The following is a 20308-nucleotide window of genomic DNA, read 5'->3' as shown; positions in this document are numbered from 1 at the left end:
TAGGAGAAGGGAAGCATTGCGTGAAATACAAGCCAGCATTGTGAGTGATTATTTTTTGTGAAGAAAGGAAACCAATGTCTGAGCTAAACAATTGATAGAAATATGGAAACTCACACTGGGTTTTGACTGAAAAGATTCAAGGATGTTCTCTTGAAAGAAATTCATATAATATTTAAAATTATTTTTCCAATACTTGTTTGTTCTGTAAGAAAGATCAAAGCAATAGGAGGATAAAAATACCATAAATCCATTGCATATCAGCATAGGTATGAAGCTAATTGCATTATCACTGTCACCATATACAACCAGAGGAATTTCATTGTGCTCATTTCAAATCCCTCTCATAATGCCATTCTAAAAATAAAAACCCTCTGAATAAATTATTTCAGTAAATTTGAAGGTTTTACTGAGTTTAAAATTCTAATGTAATCTCCCAAATTGCTACAGAATTTACCAGCTTTTCTTTATCAGATTTTCCTCCCCCATTCTTAATATTTCTACCTTAGCCACAGACAGTCACTTCCTATAAGTGTATGTGGTATATTTTAGAATGAGTATGGTGCAATGTCAGTAATCCTGAGCCTTCAAGATTACAATTACATCCGGCGAGGTGCTGAGCCAACTCAGCTCCTATGGAAATCAATGGGAGTTCAGGGTTCTAGGCAATGTCACAGCCTGAATGATTAAATCATATGTATCCACCCAGAATAGACAAGACTTTCAGGAAGTCTTGCATTTGAAAATGAAGGAGCACAGAGGCCTTGAACCTGATGTATAGTACCTTAAGAATAGTGAATAAAGAAAACAGCAGTAAAGAAACCCAGCTAAACAACCTACCAACCAGAATGCTGAATCCTGTCAAACCAATATCAATAGTGAAATGTTTTGAAATAGTTTTTAACTATAATTGGCATTTCTGAAACTGCTAGTGTCACAGTTAGTCAACACTAAAACCCCCTCTTCTTCCGATTGTTAAAATAATATTACAAAGGGCAGGAATTGTTTTACAGTCACATGGCCTTGGGTTTATCCTCTCTTGAGTGCTCATGCTGCTGATAAACACAGATGATGTCATTTGTCTGGAAGACAGCTTTTACCAGTGTCATGATGCCTTGTGTGATATGGAGTAGAGTGGTAAATAAGTCCTCTATACTCTGGGTGCAACACACAGCATTTTTTATAAGGAGGAGAGGAAAATAAAACAGTAAATAGAGCAACAAATATACACGAAATAGTCTCACACACAAAATGGCTTTTGGATAAGCTAAAGAAAGCAGCCTAGAGTGTTCCTAACCCTTTCAGCATTGGTCCCATCTATAAGCTGAACTGTCCTTTGGTTTGGATAATTACCCAAAACAAAACAAACTCCAAGGGTGAAATCCTGATTCTATTGAAGTAAATTGTATTTTTGCTATTGACTTCATTGGGACCAGGATTTCAGCTCTAACACAGACACTAACCACAAACATTAGGTTTTAAATAAGAGAAATGGAACAAGAAAAGAAAAAACAGCTTCAGGGTGGCTACTCTTGGAACCTGTGCTGCACCATGTTAATCTTATTACTCAAAATTAAAAAGGAAAGTAGCAGGAGCATAGGGAAGAGTAAGGATAGAACACCTTTATTCCTTGGAGTGCTTTGGGGCATGAGGTATTTCAGGTTTTCCTGTGACAACCAGTAATAGGCTCAGAAATTTTATTTGCAAGTAAAAATGTTGTTTCATATTTGCCTATTTTACAGTAGATGTGGTTGTGCCCCAATTTGTGAATGAAAACTAATGTATTTAGTATCATATATTAGAAAATTAATGTATTTAAGACCTTCTCTCCCCCCACCACACACACACACATCCATAGTGAAAAAGTCTTACAGGACTTAACGGAGGAAACAAATAGGGTTCTTTAGTTGGAATTCTATTGATATTAATTTTAAAATGTTTTGAATTTAAGAGCTATAAATCTCTGCTGTAGAATTCTATAGATTCTCTTAAATTTTAAGACAAAGATTGTTATTCTTTATTAAATTCTGTAGGACTTTTCCATAAGGGACCTTTTTAACTCCAGATCAGGATAGTTGGGTTCTCTATAACCTACATCAAAATAAAATAGAGAAAAAAAGGATCTCCTTGTTAATATTTACTATTACAACATCAGGGTGTCAGAAGGTGTTTTGGATATGGACATAGGAGAACTATATTTCAAGATTACCGCTTCTCCTGTACCAGCTCAGAATGTTTTATGGGTTGAGTACAAATCTTCAAGAAAGCACTAATTTAAGATTTCTATGATCTCTTCATGAGCTAAAATATTTTACAGCCAGTATTTTTTAAGCTCTAGAAGATATCTGAGGAAATCTGATTTGAAAGACTAACTCTTGATTTGGTCTCATTTCACTTGGCAAAGCACAGCCAATAAGAAATCATTTGATGAAGAGACATAGTGGCAGATTCCTACTGTCCTTTGTTAGACTAGTATGGTTGTAACTATGGCAACATCTGTTCTCCAGACCAAAGTTCAGTTATTTTACAACTTTGTTACCACTGCTGTTAGTTCAAAGTTTACTGGCATAATTTTCTACCAGTACAAAACTAGGTCTACAATCTCTAACAGCAGGGAACAGTGTCTTTCAGCGTGGAGCTCTCATTAACAAGACTAAAGAAACAAGAAAAGTATAACCTGCACTACAAGAAAACACATCTGTCTGATAAAATGCCATCCAGAAGAAAAAAAATGATGTTTGCATCTGCCTGTTTTACTAGTATTTGGTCTTTTGTAATAGTCTGCCTTGTTCTTGCAAACAAAAACTGGGTCTCGAGTAATGTTAACTTTACCGAAGGAAATTCAAGTGCTATTATAACCGTCACATATGGGGTTTTTGAAGGTGTGTGTTCAAAGAAGGTGATTGGTGGACTTGAAACGCCAGCAAAAAATTTCCAAGGTAACTACTATAGTGAATATAAATAGATACTGTTATGTTTTCTTACCTTGATACATTTCATTTTAGCAGATACTATGAAGAGCAGTTCATGTCTTTTATTTGTTTATACTGTTTATACATATAATATTTTTATTGAAGACAAGAGTATTTACATACTAACATTATGGGACTTAGGAGAGTTGTAAAAACAAGAGAACAATAGTACAGCATATGATAGCAGCAACACATTTGCAAACAGAAAGCCGTTCACATTATCCAGGCTCTTGTTAGTTCATAGCTTTGTCTGTGGGAAGTATCAAGGTAAAAGGGAAACAGTTGTATTAAAAACAGCAAGTCTAAGTTTGAAAAAGCTTTTAGTCAATAGCAGAAAAGTAGTTACTGCTCATTTTATTATCATTTTTATTACAAATTATTTCAAACCTAAAAGATAATACAGTTGTTGCTGATTAGGAATGATATATTGTCTTTGTATTTATTGTGATTTATATAATGATTACCTATCCTAGCCTCTAGGTTTTTTCTTTTTTTCTCCAGATTATTAAGGTGAAATTCATGGTTTGCTATTTCAAAAAATTTATATAGAAAGTTTGTTACTTGCTCAACTCCCATTCACAAGATCACACCCTATGTGATTACTGACAGGGAAAAATCTAGAGCACTGGATATATACATACTAAATAAGTCTAGATAAATGAATACAAAAACTAAAGAGAGAAAAATGCCTGGAATAGACAATTATGTTTTACGTATTGTTTTTATATAAAACACGAAATACATACAGTGTTCTGACCAAAATGCTAGGTTTAAAACAGTAATTTTATTCTAAAACATGATTGTCACAAGTTTTATGTTAAATTGTTTAAATATTTTACAGCCTATCAATGCCAATATAAATATTTTGGCAAAATTTGTATAAATTGATTGTCATTTTAGTTAGGTATTGTGGGGGGAAATATTATTAATGGATAATATTCACGTGTAGCCTTTTCTTTTAAGGCTCCTTCCTTTTAACATGTAAATAATGGAGTCAGTCTGTTCAACATATAAACTAGTATTTTTAAAATCTTTTAAGTTTGCATGTTACTGTGGCTATCTAATGCTAGCAATTCCTTTTTGACTAACATCACACTATGGAATGTACCTGGCAATGTGAGCTTGACATACACACCTTTGATCGTGATGTTTCTTCATGAAACTACCAAAGGGTGCCTTTAAACATTCCACTTTGATAAACTATGACATGAGATTTCCAAAACAACTCAGGGAATTAGAATAAGTAGTGTTTTTCCACCCAGACACATATTAGACTTTACCACATCTAAAAATGTCCAATAGATGGGTCACAGCTGAACTCTACACTTATATACAAGTCTGATTTTTCTCTATCTTCAGTTCTTCATATTTATTCTCACTAGTAAATGTACCATAGGACAGGAGGAGGACAGGCAAAAGGCAGAAGAGAAAGCAGAAAAAGAGAGAGGTACCAAAAAAAAAAAAAAAAAAAAAAAGGAGAGAGAGAATACAGATAGGCTTGGCAGAATTCAATTTTTATGTTGTTATAATTTTGTTGGATAATTTGGATGTTTATTTTTAAGAATATTTTCAATGTTTGTCCATTATGTTTTCACAGTTGAGGGAAATTATTGGGGGTGTCAGGCAATTATTTAATTACAGTAGATGTTAAAATTCAAAAAGTTAAAGCTTTATACTGTTTGAACACATATTGTCAACATCACATGTCCAAATATACAAAGTAAATACCCTTAAATCAACCTCTAGCAAGTTCCTAACTAGTATTTTTCTTACTTTGCCTACATATATTTCAGTTATCGGTGGAAATATTTTTTCATCGGTTTGTGTATGTTTGGTAAATTGATGTTACTAAATTTACTGATAAAAATCTGATCCTTCCAAGTCTAGATATAGACAAGAAGAGGGGAAAATGAGGAAAGAGGGAAAAACAATGAAGGATGAAGTTTTACCTAGGGGAACCATGAAGAAAGATGCTATAAATATAAGACAAGCAAATATTAGACAAAATATGTTAGAAAAAGCAAAGTGGACATAGTAAAATGGAGCAGCATAAATAAGAGTCATAAGATCTCAGTTAGGCACCAATTCTGCTTAGGCTTACACACTTAACTTCATGCACTGTGAGTAGTTCTGTTGACATTGGTGGAAGCACTCTGCACAAAAGGTAGGCATGTAGGTAAGTGTTTGCAAGGATCAGGGCCTTACACTGGATTTTACACCAATGTTACTCCATTGACTTCAAATGAGCTATTGTGATGTACTTGTTTGAACAAGAGAAGAGAAGCAAGCCACAAAACCTATTAAAGTTGGGGAAGAATGGTTTAAAACAATTAGCGGACGATATATAGATTATAGATTATTCTATATATCATACTTTGTTCACGCATGAGTGATTTTTTTTGGTATTATTTTTCTGTTAGTTCATTTGAGAGTATAACAATGGTCTGGTTTCACCCACACCACATAGTTGTCAGTGCATTTGGTGCACTGGAGGCACACCATGTGTGATAGGCATGTGTAGAACCCGTGGATTTTGAAAGGTGTGTTGCAGGGAATGGGAGAAGAATACTGGTGATTGTAGAAGTGGAGATATGTCTGCAAATTTTGCATGTGTTGTTCTGGCAAGATCTGGTGCCGCTTTGAGGTCTATGGAGAAATTTCTTCTAATGATAAAGAGCTTGGGGAGATTGTGGTGGTGTTTGAAAGCAAGAAGAGATGGTTTGGGAAAGATTTTCTTTCAAGATGTGGTCCCCATCAAGTATGGATTGTAATTGCTTGATTATATCCCATATTGGTTCCAGTGTAGGGTGGCAGGTGAAGTTGTGGTGAAAAATCCATGAGGGAAGCTAGGTTGTCTGTCCAGAGGAAAAAAATATCATTAATGTATCTCAGTGTAATGGCGCCCGCCTAGCTCCTCCACAAAACTCAGTCAGAGACCACTCAAAGTGTATGTACCAGTGCTCTTTTAATCTTGTGCCAGTTCCCACCACCTGCTATATACACTGTCTTCAGGCCAACACCCTGGGGGACCGCTAGCTTCCCCAGCTAGCAGGGATCTAGAGCCACACGCTCCTCCCCTTCCTGTGTCCCCCCTTGCCAGCTTTATATGGCTGGCTGGCTGATTAGGCCCGCAGGTACCAATGCTCAAGTAATCAGAGCGTAGTCTCCGCTGCCAGCCTCAACTAATCTCCTTAATTGGAGCGGGGCTAACAGGGACCTGGCCAGGCTCCCCTGGCCAGCACCCTGTTACACTCAGGCATATAGTTGATTTCATAGTATATTTTTTTCAGAAATTCTTCCTCAAGGTGATCCAGGAAGAGACATTGGCATATTGAGGAGCCATCCTACTATCCAGGGCTGTTCCTATGGTTTGGACAAAGTCTTTATTGTTAAATGTGAAGTTGTTATGGGTGAAGATGAAATGGATGAGTTTGACAATGTGTTTGCCATGGATTTCTGAATGTTGTAAATTATCTTGTAGGTATTTGAGGCAGGCAGTGATTCCATCATGGTGCGGGATGTTGGTATATAAGAAGGTGACATCCATGGAGGCAAGGGTGGAGTTCTGGGGGAGGTTGTTAATGTTGCGGAGTTTCTGGAGGAAGTCAGTACTGTTTCAAAGGAAGCTGGCTCTTTGGGTGGTGAGTGGTTTGAGGATGAAGGAGAGTAACCAATGTGCAAACTAGTGCACATTGGAAAATATGATCCCAATTATGTGTACAAAACAATGAGGTCTAAATTAGTTATTACTACCCAAGAAAGAGATCTTGGAGTCATTGTGGATAGTTCTCTGAAAACATCTGCTCAATGTACAGCCGTAGTAAAAAAGCTAAAAAAATGTTAGGAACCACTAGGAAAGGGGTAGATAATAAGGCAAAAAGATTATAAAGCCACTGTGTAAATCCATTGGGAATACTGAATGCAGTGCTGGTCACTCCATCTGAAAAGAGATACATTAGAAATGTACAAGTTACAGAGAAGGGTAACAAAAATGATTCAGGGTATAAAACAGCTTCCATATGAGGAGAGATTAAAAAGACAGACTATTCAGCATGGAAGAGAGAAGACAGAGGGTGGGGGAGATATGATAGAAATCTGTGAAATCATGAATGGTGCAGAGACAGTGAATAAGGAAGTGTTATTGACCTCTTCATATAACACAAGAACTAGGTGATCACCTGACTAAACTAATAGGCATCTGGTTTAAAACAAACAAAAGGAAGTACTTCTTGACACAATGAACAGTCAACATGTGGAACTCATTGCCAGGGGATATTGTGAAGGCCAAAATTATAAATGGATCTAAAATAGACTTAGTAAATTCATGGAGAATAGGTCTATCAGTGACTATTAGCCAAAATGGTCAAGCAACCCAATGCTCTGGGTGTCCCTAGATCTCTGACTGCCAGTTGCTGGGACTGGACAACAAGATCTGGATCACTTGATGATTGCCCTATTCTGTTCATTCCCTTTGAAGTATCTGCCATCAGCCACTGTTGGAAGAAAGGATACTGGGCTATATGGGCATTTGGTCTGACCCTGTATGGCAATTCTTATGTTCTCTTGATTTCTAGGAGTCCTGATACTCCTTTGGTAAGAGTGGTGTAGCCAGATGTGATGGGTCTGCCTTGGTTTCCTTATCTGTGTATCTTGGGAAGCATGTAGAAGTTCCCTGGGATAAGTTCCGGAGGATGAGGTTGCAGACTTTTTCTTGGAGTTGTTTGGGGAAGGATTTGATGGTATCTTTAAATTCCTGTGTGGGATTTTCTTTGAATTCTTTATAGTAGGTGGTGTCAGAGAGTTGTCAATTGGCCTCGTTGATGTAGTCACTACGATTAAGGACTGCAATGGCTCCCCCTTTGCCTGATGGTTTGAGCACTATCTGGTTGGTTGGATTTTGGGGACTGTAGAGAGATTCTGGTGGATGAAATATTTGTTGGCAGTTTCACTGTTGATTTTTTTTCCTGAAGCAATTGGGGTAATGAGTCATTGTGCGGTTTTGTCCACTGGGAGGTGTCCAGTCAGATGATTCTTTTTTCTTATGACTGTAGATGGAGATGTGGTTCGTGTCACCTCTGTTGTGAAATAATTCCTTGAGGCAGAGTCGGCAGAAGAATTCTTCTGGTTCTCCACATGCTCAAATTCTGTGGTGGGGCAGAAGTTCAGTCCCTTGGAGAGCACAGACACTTCACTTCCGATAGGTTGATGATGTTGGGTGTCATAGAGAGTCCATATGCTGGCCCTGGTGTCATGGTTTTCCTAGAGGTAGTGGTCTGCTGGTTGAGGGGTTGTAGTTGGTTCCACTTTTTGTCTGTGTGTTGAATGAAAGTCATCAGGGGTTTTATTTGTTAGTTTTGGGTTTCCTCCAGGTAGGTTTACTGATTTTTTTCTTCCAGCGTGTGGGAGCATGGAATGATTGCTTGTTTGAGATGGCACCCTTGTGGAGTATATAAGGTGCAGGAGATGGCTCCTCAGTTTTTCTAAGGTCCTTTCGCAAAGCAGGTCAGCATATTTGGGGAAATAGATGTTGTTGTTCAGCTTGGCTTCCTTCTTCTTCATATTGTGAAGTTTTTATTTTAAATGGCAGAATTTGATATCTTCCATAGTTGTTTGCATTGTTGTAGTAGCTGAATTTGCATGGTTGTTGTGTTGAATTTCCAGCAACCATTTAAAATCTTTCCAAGCAAAGATTCCAACAACTTTAACGTGTCATTGATTTTATTATGTGCATCTTTAAATTATGAGACTAGCAATTTAAAAACTAAAAGGATTTTAAAATGCCCAAACTATTTGTCATCATTTAGCAACCAGGTAAAAGTGGAAATATGTCTAGCTTCAGAATCCTGAAAAATCATATTTTTTCAGAGTATAAAAAGGATGGTAATACAAACATGTACATAAAGAAAATGTGAAGGGAGAGGTATGCTTTTTCTTCGATAAGTTTTATAAAACATCTATTAGGAAGGGTTATGAACATATTTTTATATATACAGCACATCCCCTCACTAATAGCAAGCATCTCGTGCACTATGGATCTCTATGACATATTCTGCGCTGGTTTCTCTTGCAGAACTCCCATTGATCTCAATGCATGGTGTGTATGAAAAATGGAACGGGCAACATGCTATAAAGATCTGCAGCATGAATTAGAAAGGAGAATTTTGCCCTTGTAAGACTGTTCTTGGGATCTAAGGAATTTGCTGGCAACAGCACTGTGATTGTTTTTAAAGAGTTAGTTAATTAGCCTTACAAACAAACTAACAAAGACCTTTACAATGACAAACCTCCCTAGTTATTTATTTATTTACTCCACTGAAAGATATATTGGATTTTCTGTTTTACATTTTGGCAGTTAACAGTACAGAACACAAAAACTTGACCAAGGTAACAGCAGCCTACTAACAAGCTGCTAATGATTTATACTGGGTAATTCAAGTACTTTATACTTTCATGAGCTGGGCAGAATGAGCTGGCAAAAATTCAGAAGCTGTTAGTCACCTCAGAACATTTGTGTACCTACCAAAGTATAAGCAGAGTTTGTGTTTTGATTATTTACTTATGGCGGGGACATCGGAACAGTTCTATTCCGCTAATACTGGGTGGGAAGTGTTTTGTCAGTGGCTTGGCTTGTTTTCAGTCTGAAAGCAAACTTAGGCCATTTTAGGGCCATTTATTTTGCGGAGAAGTTGCAGGGTGGGGCGTGCATACATGCCAGCCTTGAACTAACTTTACTAAGAAACAGGAAGTGACATCATTAGAGGAAGTTTTATTATTTTTCCAGTACCCTACAAAAACTCTTGACAAGCACTTGAAAAGTAGTGATGCTAGAATTGACTTAATTGGTCATCAATTTTCATGCAGACAGATGTTCTGTGATGACTCATGGGGATGTATCACGTTGGTTAGATTATATTGTACTGTACTTTTAAAAAAAATAGTATATAATGTACATTTTTAAATGAATGTAGAACTTGTGAAAAGTGTCAAACTGGTAGCACTGGAGATTGAAGACACCAAGGGCAGTAGCCTAAACTGAAGTCAATGAGAGTTTGAGCATTTAATAGGGTCCTAGAGCCAATACAGTCCTAATATAGTCCATAACTTGACCTATCCTGTGGTAAAAATAAAATAAGCAAATAGATGTAGGAAAGGCCAGGTAGGGTTGTGGCCAAATGTCCATGGCCTTCGTGTGTGGAGTATTTTGCACTGTAAATGCACAGAGGGTTTCATTTAAATGTAGATTCATATTGATTATTTTCAATAAAATCTGCTTTTGCAGATTCCTTTTGCTGGTTCCACCTGCGAAGTATGAGATTTTATTCTAGCCTCCAACAAAATATTACAAACACTAAAAAGACAACCTATAACATATTACCTAAAACCATTTAAAAAAAATCCTATGCTGGATGGGACATGCTAATTAGTGTGTGTAAATACACTGCACCAGTATGCAGATATATTGTATCTGCTAACTTGGGATTGCAATTTACCTGCATAAGATCAATTGTTTGTGGTCTGGGAGTAGAGTGGCTCCAGACATACAAATCTCTATGATTAGTTAAACTTGAGTGAACAGGTTAAAGTAAGGTTGGCAGAGAAGAATGGACTGATCTTATCTGATACAGACCCAGACTTGTTTTGTGAAATAGACAAAAATTAGTAATAAAGCTATATGTATAATGAGGTCATAATAAAGCTGAGGTAGCACTTGCTTCACTTCAGCTTTGTGAAATGTCCACCTCCTGAGTCTTTTCCTATTTATTTCAAGCAGAATTACTTACATTTGTATACAGTTTACATAACAGGGTCTCATCTGCTGTTACATAGAACAAAGTTTCCAGAAATTGACTTATGGTATCCTCAGATCTCAAGAGTAACATGTAAAACAGGAGACAGCAGTTTCCTTTCCTGTTTATTTTCAATAACCTATTTTAAAAGAAACACAGTGGAGTGTTAATACTGTTATGATTTCTCTAGTTATAGACAGTAAACTCAATACACTACAATAATCTGTTGTATCCCAAGAAGGGGTGGAAATGAGTTTTTTCTGTGGATGCTGACTGACACAGTTCCTATTCGAATGATTGTTCTAATGTGGCTGGGGTTTTGTTGTTATACTAATTATGTGTAAAGGCACCTAGAGCCTTGTATAGGTGTCTTTTTAATATTATTTAAATCAAAATAAGTAAATAAATAAAATATCAAGGTACAATGTTACCCTATTCTCAATATAGACCTACTGTGACTGCACCTGGAATATTGTTTTCAGATCTGAGCATCTTATTACCAGAACGATGTTGACAAATTAGAAGGATTTTATGGAAGGGAGAAAAATAATAGACACAGCAATCTACACATATAAAGTAATAATGAAGGCCCAGTTCCTCAAATGTATCAAGGCCCAACTGCCCTAGGCTCAAGGCCTAACTGCATCCCAGATTTCCATTCACAAACAGATCTTTGGGACTTAGGTGGCTATAAGTATACGCTCACAATCAGTTTTGTATTTTGTGCAAAACTTGACTTTTATTAATAGCAAGTATTGGATCTGGTATTAACGCTGAGCTATCATATTTCAGTGACAGCGAAGCTGGAAAAGACAGAAATGAAAAGTTTGAACGTTGTGATTATCTTGCTCCTGGTTCTCAGTTTGCTTAGCTCCCTTATGAGTTCTGGATTTACATGCTGCAACACCATAACCAATCCCTACCAGACATTTTTGGGACCCATTGGAGTCTATACATGGAACTCCCTGAGTGGTAAGTATGTAATGGATGCTATTCTAATTAGGTAGCTAGATAAAGAAATTATATAATACATGCAGAGAGAGTGCCTGATTGTCATGTACATTAAGGCCCCTTAACACCACTCTGGCAAAGCAAAGAGAGTGTGTGTGTGTGTGTGTGTGTGTGTGTGAGAGAGAGAGAGAGAGAATGAGAATGTGCATGCATGCATCCATTATAGGACTTGATATTTACACATGCATGCATGCATACCAACCCATTTCTAAATGATTATATATATTTGTTCTATGTATATATAGGGTAGACTTCTAATCTCTAGCAAGGGCTATGGCACTTATCAGGAGTGACAGCAAGTCAGCATTATCTTCTCACTAGTAAGATGTAAGGACTGCATGTCTATGAACCAATGTGATATGGCCGTTAAAAAAGCTAATGCAGTTTTAGGATGCATCAGGCGAGGTATTTCCAGCAAAGATAAGGAGGTGTTAGTACCATTATATAAGGCACTGGTGAGACCTCATCTGGAATACTGTGTGCAGTTCTGGTCTCCCATGTTTAAGAAGGATGAATTCAAACTGGAACAGGTTCAGAGATGGGCTACTAGGATGATCTGAGGAATGGAAAACCTGTCTTATGAAAGGAGACTCAAAGAGGTTGGCTTGTTTAGCCTAACCAAAAGAAGGTTGAGAGGGGATATGATTGCTCTTTATAAATATATCAGAGGGATTAATATCAGGGAGGGAGAGGAATTATTTAAGCTTAGTACCAATGTGGACACAAGAACAAATGGATATAAACTGGACACTAGGAAGTTTAGACTTGATGAAGGTTTCTAACCATTAGAGGAGTGAAGTTCTGGAACAGCCTTCCAACGGGAGTAGTGGGCGCAAAAGACATATCTGGCTTTAAGACTAAGCTTGATAAGTTTATGGAGGGGATGGTATGATTGGATAGCCTAATTTTGGCAATTAATTTAGCAATTGATCTTTGATTATCAGCAGGTAAGTATGCCCAGTGGTCTGTGATGGGATGTTAGATGGGTTGGGATCCGAGTTACTATAGAGAAATCTTTCCTGGGTGCTGGCTGGTGAGTCTTGCCCACATGCTTAGGGTTTAACTCTAAGTCACAACGCAAACATATAAGCAAAACAGCTAAATGTGACAGGAAGTATTCAGCCTTGCTGTGGGCCTTATGGTCCTACTACACCCCGTCTCAAGAAATGGGAAGCTGTGAGGAGAAGATCAACAAAAATGGGTCCTCCAAACTTGCCTAGGGGGAATTCTTTGGAGCAGTCATTAAGAAACCACAGGGACCTGATTCTTGAATGGCTAGAGGGGGTGGCAACAGCTAGTCAGGGCCCTGCTGGTTCAGATACAAAGAAGCTGCCTGGCCTTAGCAGTTTAGTTCCTGGCTGGGACCAACGGAGTGAAGAAGGGTGCCCCTCTCTGGCCAAAAGAGCCTGACAATCAGACAGTGCTTATGGGTGGCTGAGCTTATACAGCTGGGATTGCAGAGAGAGAAGGACCTGAGGATGTTGGCCCTGAGATACGGCTGGAGATATAAGGGCCCAGTAGGAAGAGGCTCAGGGAAATAGCAGCAAAGGATTGAAGTAACCAGTACATGACTGCTGTGTATATGGTGCCTGGGTTTGGACTTGGAGTAGTGGGTGGGCTGGATTCCCCTACCAACCAGAAGTAAAGTGGTGTAAACCTAAGAAGGGGACAGGGCTTATTTACAAGTCTGAACACAGGGCTGAATTTAAAAGGGCTCAGAGCTGGGGCAGAGAGATTATTTATTGGACTCTAATACCTTGGAATGGGTTCATTTGTACTTTGTGACTTGGCCAGAGTGCCAAGCCATTAAAGATCCAACAAGGTCGGCTGGCAGCCTGCAAGGGCACCAGGGGCAAGAAAAGGACCAGTTGAAGGTACTCCAGAAGTGACTGCCCCTGTACACTAAAATTTAAAATCAAAAGAATGAAATGGGGAACTTAAGATGGTGGAAGTGTTGTGGTAAAACATGTTTCCTTCACTACGAGAAAAATGCTTTCACAAATCAAAATAAACTAAAACTATATAAAATATTTCCTAAGCTGAAAAATAAGCAGAGACTCCGTGAGATGGTAGATATCTGAACTCAAAGAGTCCCTAGAGGCATAACCCTTCATTCACCTGTTAGGCTTGCCTCTGGCTTCTTTAAATGTACATTGGTACTCTTCCGATCTTGCAGCTGTAATACGGGTGAGTGTGTGGGTTAATAGGGTTCTGCTTCCCCTAAAAGTAGATTCTGGACCTGGCAAATTTCTTGAAAAAATCTGTTTTATAGAGTATCTTACATTAGGTAGCTCATCCTTCAAAATAATTTCATGTGCAAAATAATTTCATGTCATTTTGGGTGCCTCTGTTCTTGGTTTACCTCCAGATAGGAGGTAGCGTAGGCTGGAATGGAATATTTCAAAAGCACTACAGATTTGGGGCCAAATCCTGAGCTGGTTTTAGACAGCATAACTCCATTGAAGTCAATGGAGTGCCACTAATTTAGATTTGCTGAGGATCTGACATTTTAAATGTAGTCATATTCAGGATAGGTTCCTTGAAGGTTCTTAATTTTCATATTAATTACCCCAAGTTCCAAAAACCCATTCTCAGGAAAAAAATAAAGAAAACCAACCTATCTTAAGGGAGCTTCAGCCCATTGTTTATGCACATGTGAGCATGTAGGGCCAGCCAGAGCAAGTTTAGCAAAGTCAGAGGAGATAGAAATGCAGAAGTAGTAATTCGGAAAGTACTCATTCTCAAGGACAAAATGTTATATTTTATATTTATGTTATAAGGTCGTAGAGCAGTTTTTAAACTAAGGGCTGGAGGAAAGCTGACAGGTGCGGAGAAGCACATGGTTCGGACATCCCTTAGGGGAAGATCTATTAATAGAGAATCTCTATGTCCTAGTGAGGAGGAGAGGATGGAAAATGATAAAATACAGGCAGTGTCTGGTCAGAAACAGTCAAATAAAAACAGTCCCATTCAGTTACATTGTGTAATGGCAGACAGCTAAAAGGAGATAAGTTTTTAACGTGCTTATATACCAATGCTAGAAGTCTAAATAATAAAATGGATGAACTAGAATGCCTCGTATTAAATGAGGATATTGATATAATAGGCATCACAGAAACTTGGTGGAATGAGGATAATCAATGGGATACAGTAATACCAGGATATAAAATATATCAGAAGGACAGAACAGGTCGTGCTGGTGGGGGAGTGGCATTATATGTGAAAGAAAGCATAGAATCAAATGAGGTAAAAATCGTATATGAATCAAACTATACCATAGAATCTTTATGGATAGAAATTCCATGCTCTAAGAAGAAGAATATAGTGGTAGGGATATATTACCGACCATCTGACCAGGATGGCGATAGTGACTGAAATGCTCAGGGAGATTAGAGAGGCTATTAAAATAAAAAAACTCAATAATAATAATAATAATAATAATAGGGGATTTCAATTATCCTCATATTGACTTGGTACATGTCACCTCAAGACAGGATGCAGAGATAAAGTTTCTTGACACCTTAAATGACTGCCTCTTGGAGCAGCTGGTCCTGGAACTCACCAGAGGAGATCTAGTCCTAAGTGGAGCACAGGATCTGGTCCAAGAGATTAATATAGCTGGACTGCTTGGTAATAATGACCATAATATAATTAAATTTAATATCCCTGTGGCAGGAAAACACCACAGTGGCCCAACACTGTAGCATTTAATGTCTGAAATGGGAACTACACAAAAATGAGGAGGTTAGTTAAACAGAAATTAAAAGGTACAGTGCCAAAAGTGAAATCTCTGCAAGCTGCGTGGAAAATTTTTAAAGACACCATAATAGAGGCTCAACTTAAACGTATACCCCAAATTAAAAAAAACATAGTAAGAGAACCCAAAAAGAGCCACTCTGGCTAAACAACAAAGTAAAAGAAGCAGTGAGAGGCAAAAAGGTATCCTTTAAAAAGTGGAAGTTAAATCCTAGTGAGGAAAATAGAAAGGAGCATAAACACTGGCAAATGAAGTGCAAAAATACAAATTAGGAAGGCTAAAAAAGAATTTTAGGAACAGTTAGCCAAAGACTCAAAAAGTAATAGCAATTTTTTTTAAGTACATCAGAAACAGGAAGCTTGCTAAACAACCAGTGGGGCCACTGGATGATCGAGGTGCTATAGGAGCACTCAAGTACGATAAGGCCATTGCGGCAAAACTAACTGAATTCTTTGCATCAGTCTTCATGGCTGAGGATGTGAGGGAGATTCCCAAAGCTGAGCCATTCCTTTTAGGTGACAGATCTGAGAAACTGTCCCAGATTGAGGTATCATTAGAGGAAGTTTTGGAACAAACTGATAAATTAAACAGCAATAAGTAACCAGGACCAGATGGTATTCACCCAAGAGTTCTGAAGGAACTCAAATGTGAAATTGCGGAACTACTAACTATAGTCTGTAACCTATCATTTAAATCAGCTTCTGTACCAGATGACTGGAGGATAGCTAATGTGATGCCAATTTTTAAAAAGGGCCAGAGTTGATCCCAGCAATTACAGGCCTGTAAGTCTGACTCCAGTACTGGGCAAGCTGGTTGAAACTATAATAAAGAACAATATTTTCAGATGTATAGATGAACATAATTTGTTGAGGAAGTGTCAATGTGGTTTTAGTAAAGGGAAATCATGCCTTGCCAATCTACTAGAATTCTTTGAGGGGGTCAACAAGCATGTGGACAAGGGGGATCCAGTGGATATAGTGTACTTAGATTTTCAGAAAGCTTTTGACAAGGTCCCTCACCAACGGCTCTTACGCAAAGTAAACTGCCATGGGATAAGAGGGAAGGTCATCTCATGGATTGGTAACTGGTTAAAAGATAGGAAACAAAGGGTAGGTATAAATGGTCAGTTTTCAGAATGGAGAGCGATAAATAGCGGTGTCCCCCGGGGGTCTGTTCTGGGACCAGTCCCATTCAACATATTCATAAATGATCTGGAAAAAGGGGTAAACAGTGAGGTGGCAAAATTTGCAGAGGATACAAAAATACTAAAGATAGTTAAGACCCAGGCAGTCTGCAAAGAGCTACAAAAGGATTTCTCAAAACTGGGTGACTGGGCAACAAAATGGCAGATGAAATTTAATGTTGATAAATGCAAAGTAATGCACATTGGAAAGCATAATCCCAACTATACATATAACATGATGGGATCTAAATTAGCTGTTACCACTCAAGAAAGAGATCTTGGAGTCATTGTGGATAGTTCTCTGAAAACATCCACTCAATGTGCAGTGGCAGTCAAAAAAGCAAACAGAATGCTGGGAATAATTAAGAAAGGGATAGATAATAGGACAGAAAATATCATGTTGCCTCTATATAAATCCATAGTACACCCACATCTTGAATACTGTGTTCAGATGTGGTCGCCTCATCTCAAAAAAGATATATTGGAATTGGAAAAGGTTCAGAAAAGGGTAACAAAAGTTATTAGGGGTATGGAATGGGTTCCATATGAGGAGAGATTAATAAGACTGGGACCTTTCATCTTGGAAAAGAGACAGCTAAGGGGAGATATGATTGAAGTCTATAAAATCAATACTGGTGTAGAGAAAGTAGATAATGAAGTGTTGTTTACTACTTCTCATAACACAAGAACTAGGGGTCACCAAATGAAATTAATAGGCAGCAGGTTTAAAACAAATAAAAGGAAATATTTCTTCACACAACGCACAGTCAACCTGTGGAACTCCTTGCCAGAGGATGTTGTGAAGGCCAAGACCATAACAGGGTTAAAAAAAAACAACTAGATAAATTCATGGAGGATAGGTCCATCAATGGCTATTTGCCAGAAGTTGGGAATGAGCGACAGGGGATGGATCACTTTATGATTACCTGTTCTGTTCATTCCCTCTGGGGCACCTGGTACTGGCCACTGTCGGAAGACAGGACACTGGGCTAGATGGACCTTTGGTCTGACCCAGTAGGGCCATTCTTATGTTCTTATATACTGCAATTGACAGTTCAGCTTTCTTAACTTTGGTAAGATCTCTATTATGTATAACATGCAAATGCCTATTGGTGTCAATAGGACTCCTGTATATGGGTCAAGTGGAGAATATACTATGCATACCTCGGCTGTGGATCCAACAGCACGACTTTCCCTTTAGATGGCTTTACTCCCACTGAAGTCAAGGGGAATCCTTCCATTAGCTTTAATAGGAGTTGAGTTGGACTCAGAGGTAGGTACACAAAACATTGCACACCAGTTGTCAGCTAGGGTACAGTAAATTCTTTAAATAGCTTACCAGAATATTTTATTTATAGGGAACTCTAGATTTTTCTTCCAATTGGTTGAAATGCCTAGAATGAAATAGATATTAGAACTGTTATATTTGCATAAGTGTACCCATATAATATCACTAATATCACAATGCTATTTGTAACATTGTATTCCTGTTTTCTAGGTATCTTTGTTCTTCTAACCATGATATTGTTTACAGCGAACGTAGAGGTAAACAAACTGTCTGCAGAGTTGGCTTTAAACTGTGTGTTTTCTTCAAGTCAATATAAAAACTCCACAAACAATTATGAATATTCATTCTGGCTCATGCTTCTTATCGTTCTTTTGAATGTTGCAACTATCATCATCATCATCTTCTATCACCGTGCAAGGTATTCCAAGAGGAAGGAACAGGAGAGACCCATTGAAAATGCACCAAAAGATGGTATTTTATTTTAGTGATACCAGTTCTTTCATTTAAAGGTGATGTGGAAGAAAATGGCACATTAATGTGGACAATCATGACTGATAATTTAAACTCCGAATGTATATTGTTGTTCACTTCAGTTGTTGTGCTGTATGCCTATCTTTAGTACTGATTGAATTCATCTTCATCATTTTAGATCTGTATTGCCATATCAAATTATTTATTGATAAGGGCATCCATGAAATGAAGTTATATAATGATCCCAGTGTGCACCATTTGTCTGAGGGCCCTTTAAGAATGAGCTTTGCATAGCTCACCTTCCTGACTCCTCCCCTGGGGGAGTCCCGATGTGAAGGTAAGATACAGCACAGTGAAGACCAGGACTTCTCAATGGATGGAACACAATCCAGAATTGAGTTTTGAGGGGATCCCCACTGCACTGCTACTGGCTGAGTGGGCAGCAGCAAAGTGTAATGGGCACTAGGGCACAGATTTGAAAAGTGCATGCAAGGAAACATTCCATCTTCCCGCTGCTGCTCCTTCAGTCCTACCCCATTCTGCATCCAAGCAAATCCTATTGCAGCCCTTCTCTCCCCATCCAGGCATCATTCAGCATAGCCAGTTTCCACCTCTTGCAGTCTGGCTTTTCTTGGCTGCAGAATGGCCCACTAGGGGCTGTTTAACTTGCAGTGAGGGCTGAACCAGCCCCAGGATCAGGGTGGCCTGAAGCAGGGGTCGGCAACCTTTCAGAAGTGGTGTGCTGAGTCTTCATTTAATCACTTTAATTTAATGTTTCGTGTGCCGGTAATACATTTTAATGTTTTTTAGAAGATCTCTATAAGTCTATATAACTAAGCTAGTGTTTTATTGTAAAATAAACAAGGTTTTCAAAATGTTTAAGAAGCTTCATTTAAAGTTAAATTAAAATGTTGATCTTACGCCGCCGGCCCGCTTAGCCGGATGCTGGTCTGGGGTTCTCTTCACCTAGGCCAGCAGTGGGCTGAGTGGGGCCAGCAGTGGGCTGAGTGGGGCCTGCGGCCGGGACCCCGGCTGGCAAGGGTCAGGCAGCCAGAACCCCAAACCGGCAGTAGGCTGTGCAGGGCTGGTGGCTGGGACCCCAGACCAGCAGCGGGCTGAGCGGCTCAGCCCACTGCTGCTCTGGGGTTCCATCCACTGGCTCCTGCCAGCTGGGATCCTGGCTGCCGGACCCGCTCAGCCTGCTGCTGGTCTGGGGTCCCGGCCCTGCCCACATACAGTGGGTACCTACCTTCTCCCTGGTTCTGGCCCATTCTCTTCCTCTCTCTGCACTGAGCTGAGGGTGGGAGTGCACTGAGCACAGGGCTGGGGGAGAAGAGTCTGGCCAGGAGCTAGAATGACGGAGGGGGCTCAGGGTTGAGGCAGGAGGTTTGGGTGTGCGGCACTTACCTGGGCAGCTCCCATTTAGTGCGAGGGGTGCAGGTGGGAATGTGTCGGGGTGGGGACAGGGCTGGCTCCAGGGTTTTTGCCGCCCCAAGCAGCAAAAAAAAAAAAAAGCTGCGATCGTGATCTGCACCTCTACTGCCGCCGCTTCAGTCTTCAGTGGCAATTCGGCGGCTGGTTCTTCACTCCAGAGGGACCGAGGGACTTGCCGCCAAAGAGCTGGATGTGCCGCCCTTCTCCGTTGGCTGCCCCAAGCACCTGCTTGCTGGGCTGGTGCCGGCCCTGGGTGGGGATGTGGGGAGTGCATGGGGGGCACAAGAGTCAGGGCAGAGGGCTGGGGGCATGTGAGGGGGGTGCAGGTGTCAGGGCGGGGGGACTGGGTATGTGTGGGGGTGCCAGAGTAAGGGCTGGGGTAGTTGGGGGTGGGGGGGTGAAGGAGTC

At 39.4% G+C, this 20308-nt stretch overlaps 1 protein-coding gene across 1 annotated transcript; it reads left to right on the top strand.

The window, feature by feature from the left end:
• Positions 1–2595: 2595 nt before the first annotated feature.
• CLRN3 (clarin 3) lies at positions 2596–19247 on the top strand. Its single transcript, XM_039547451.1, has 3 exons — positions 2596–2936; positions 11549–11728; positions 18206–19247. The coding sequence occupies exons 1-3, from the start codon at positions 2708–2710 to the stop codon at positions 18478–18480; spliced, it is 684 nt and encodes a 227-aa protein (XP_039403385.1). The 5' UTR covers positions 2596–2707; the 3' UTR covers positions 18481–19247.
• The last annotated feature ends 1061 nt before the right edge of the window (positions 19248–20308 follow it).

The sequence above is a fragment of the Mauremys reevesii genome, linkage group 7, assembly GCF_016161935.1.
Source record: "Mauremys reevesii isolate NIE-2019 linkage group 7, ASM1616193v1, whole genome shotgun sequence".
Taxonomy (NCBI): Eukaryota; Metazoa; Chordata; order Testudines; family Geoemydidae; genus Mauremys; species Mauremys reevesii.
The sequence above is the reverse complement of the archived record's forward strand: the minus strand, read 5'-3'. Positions and strand labels throughout refer to the sequence as shown.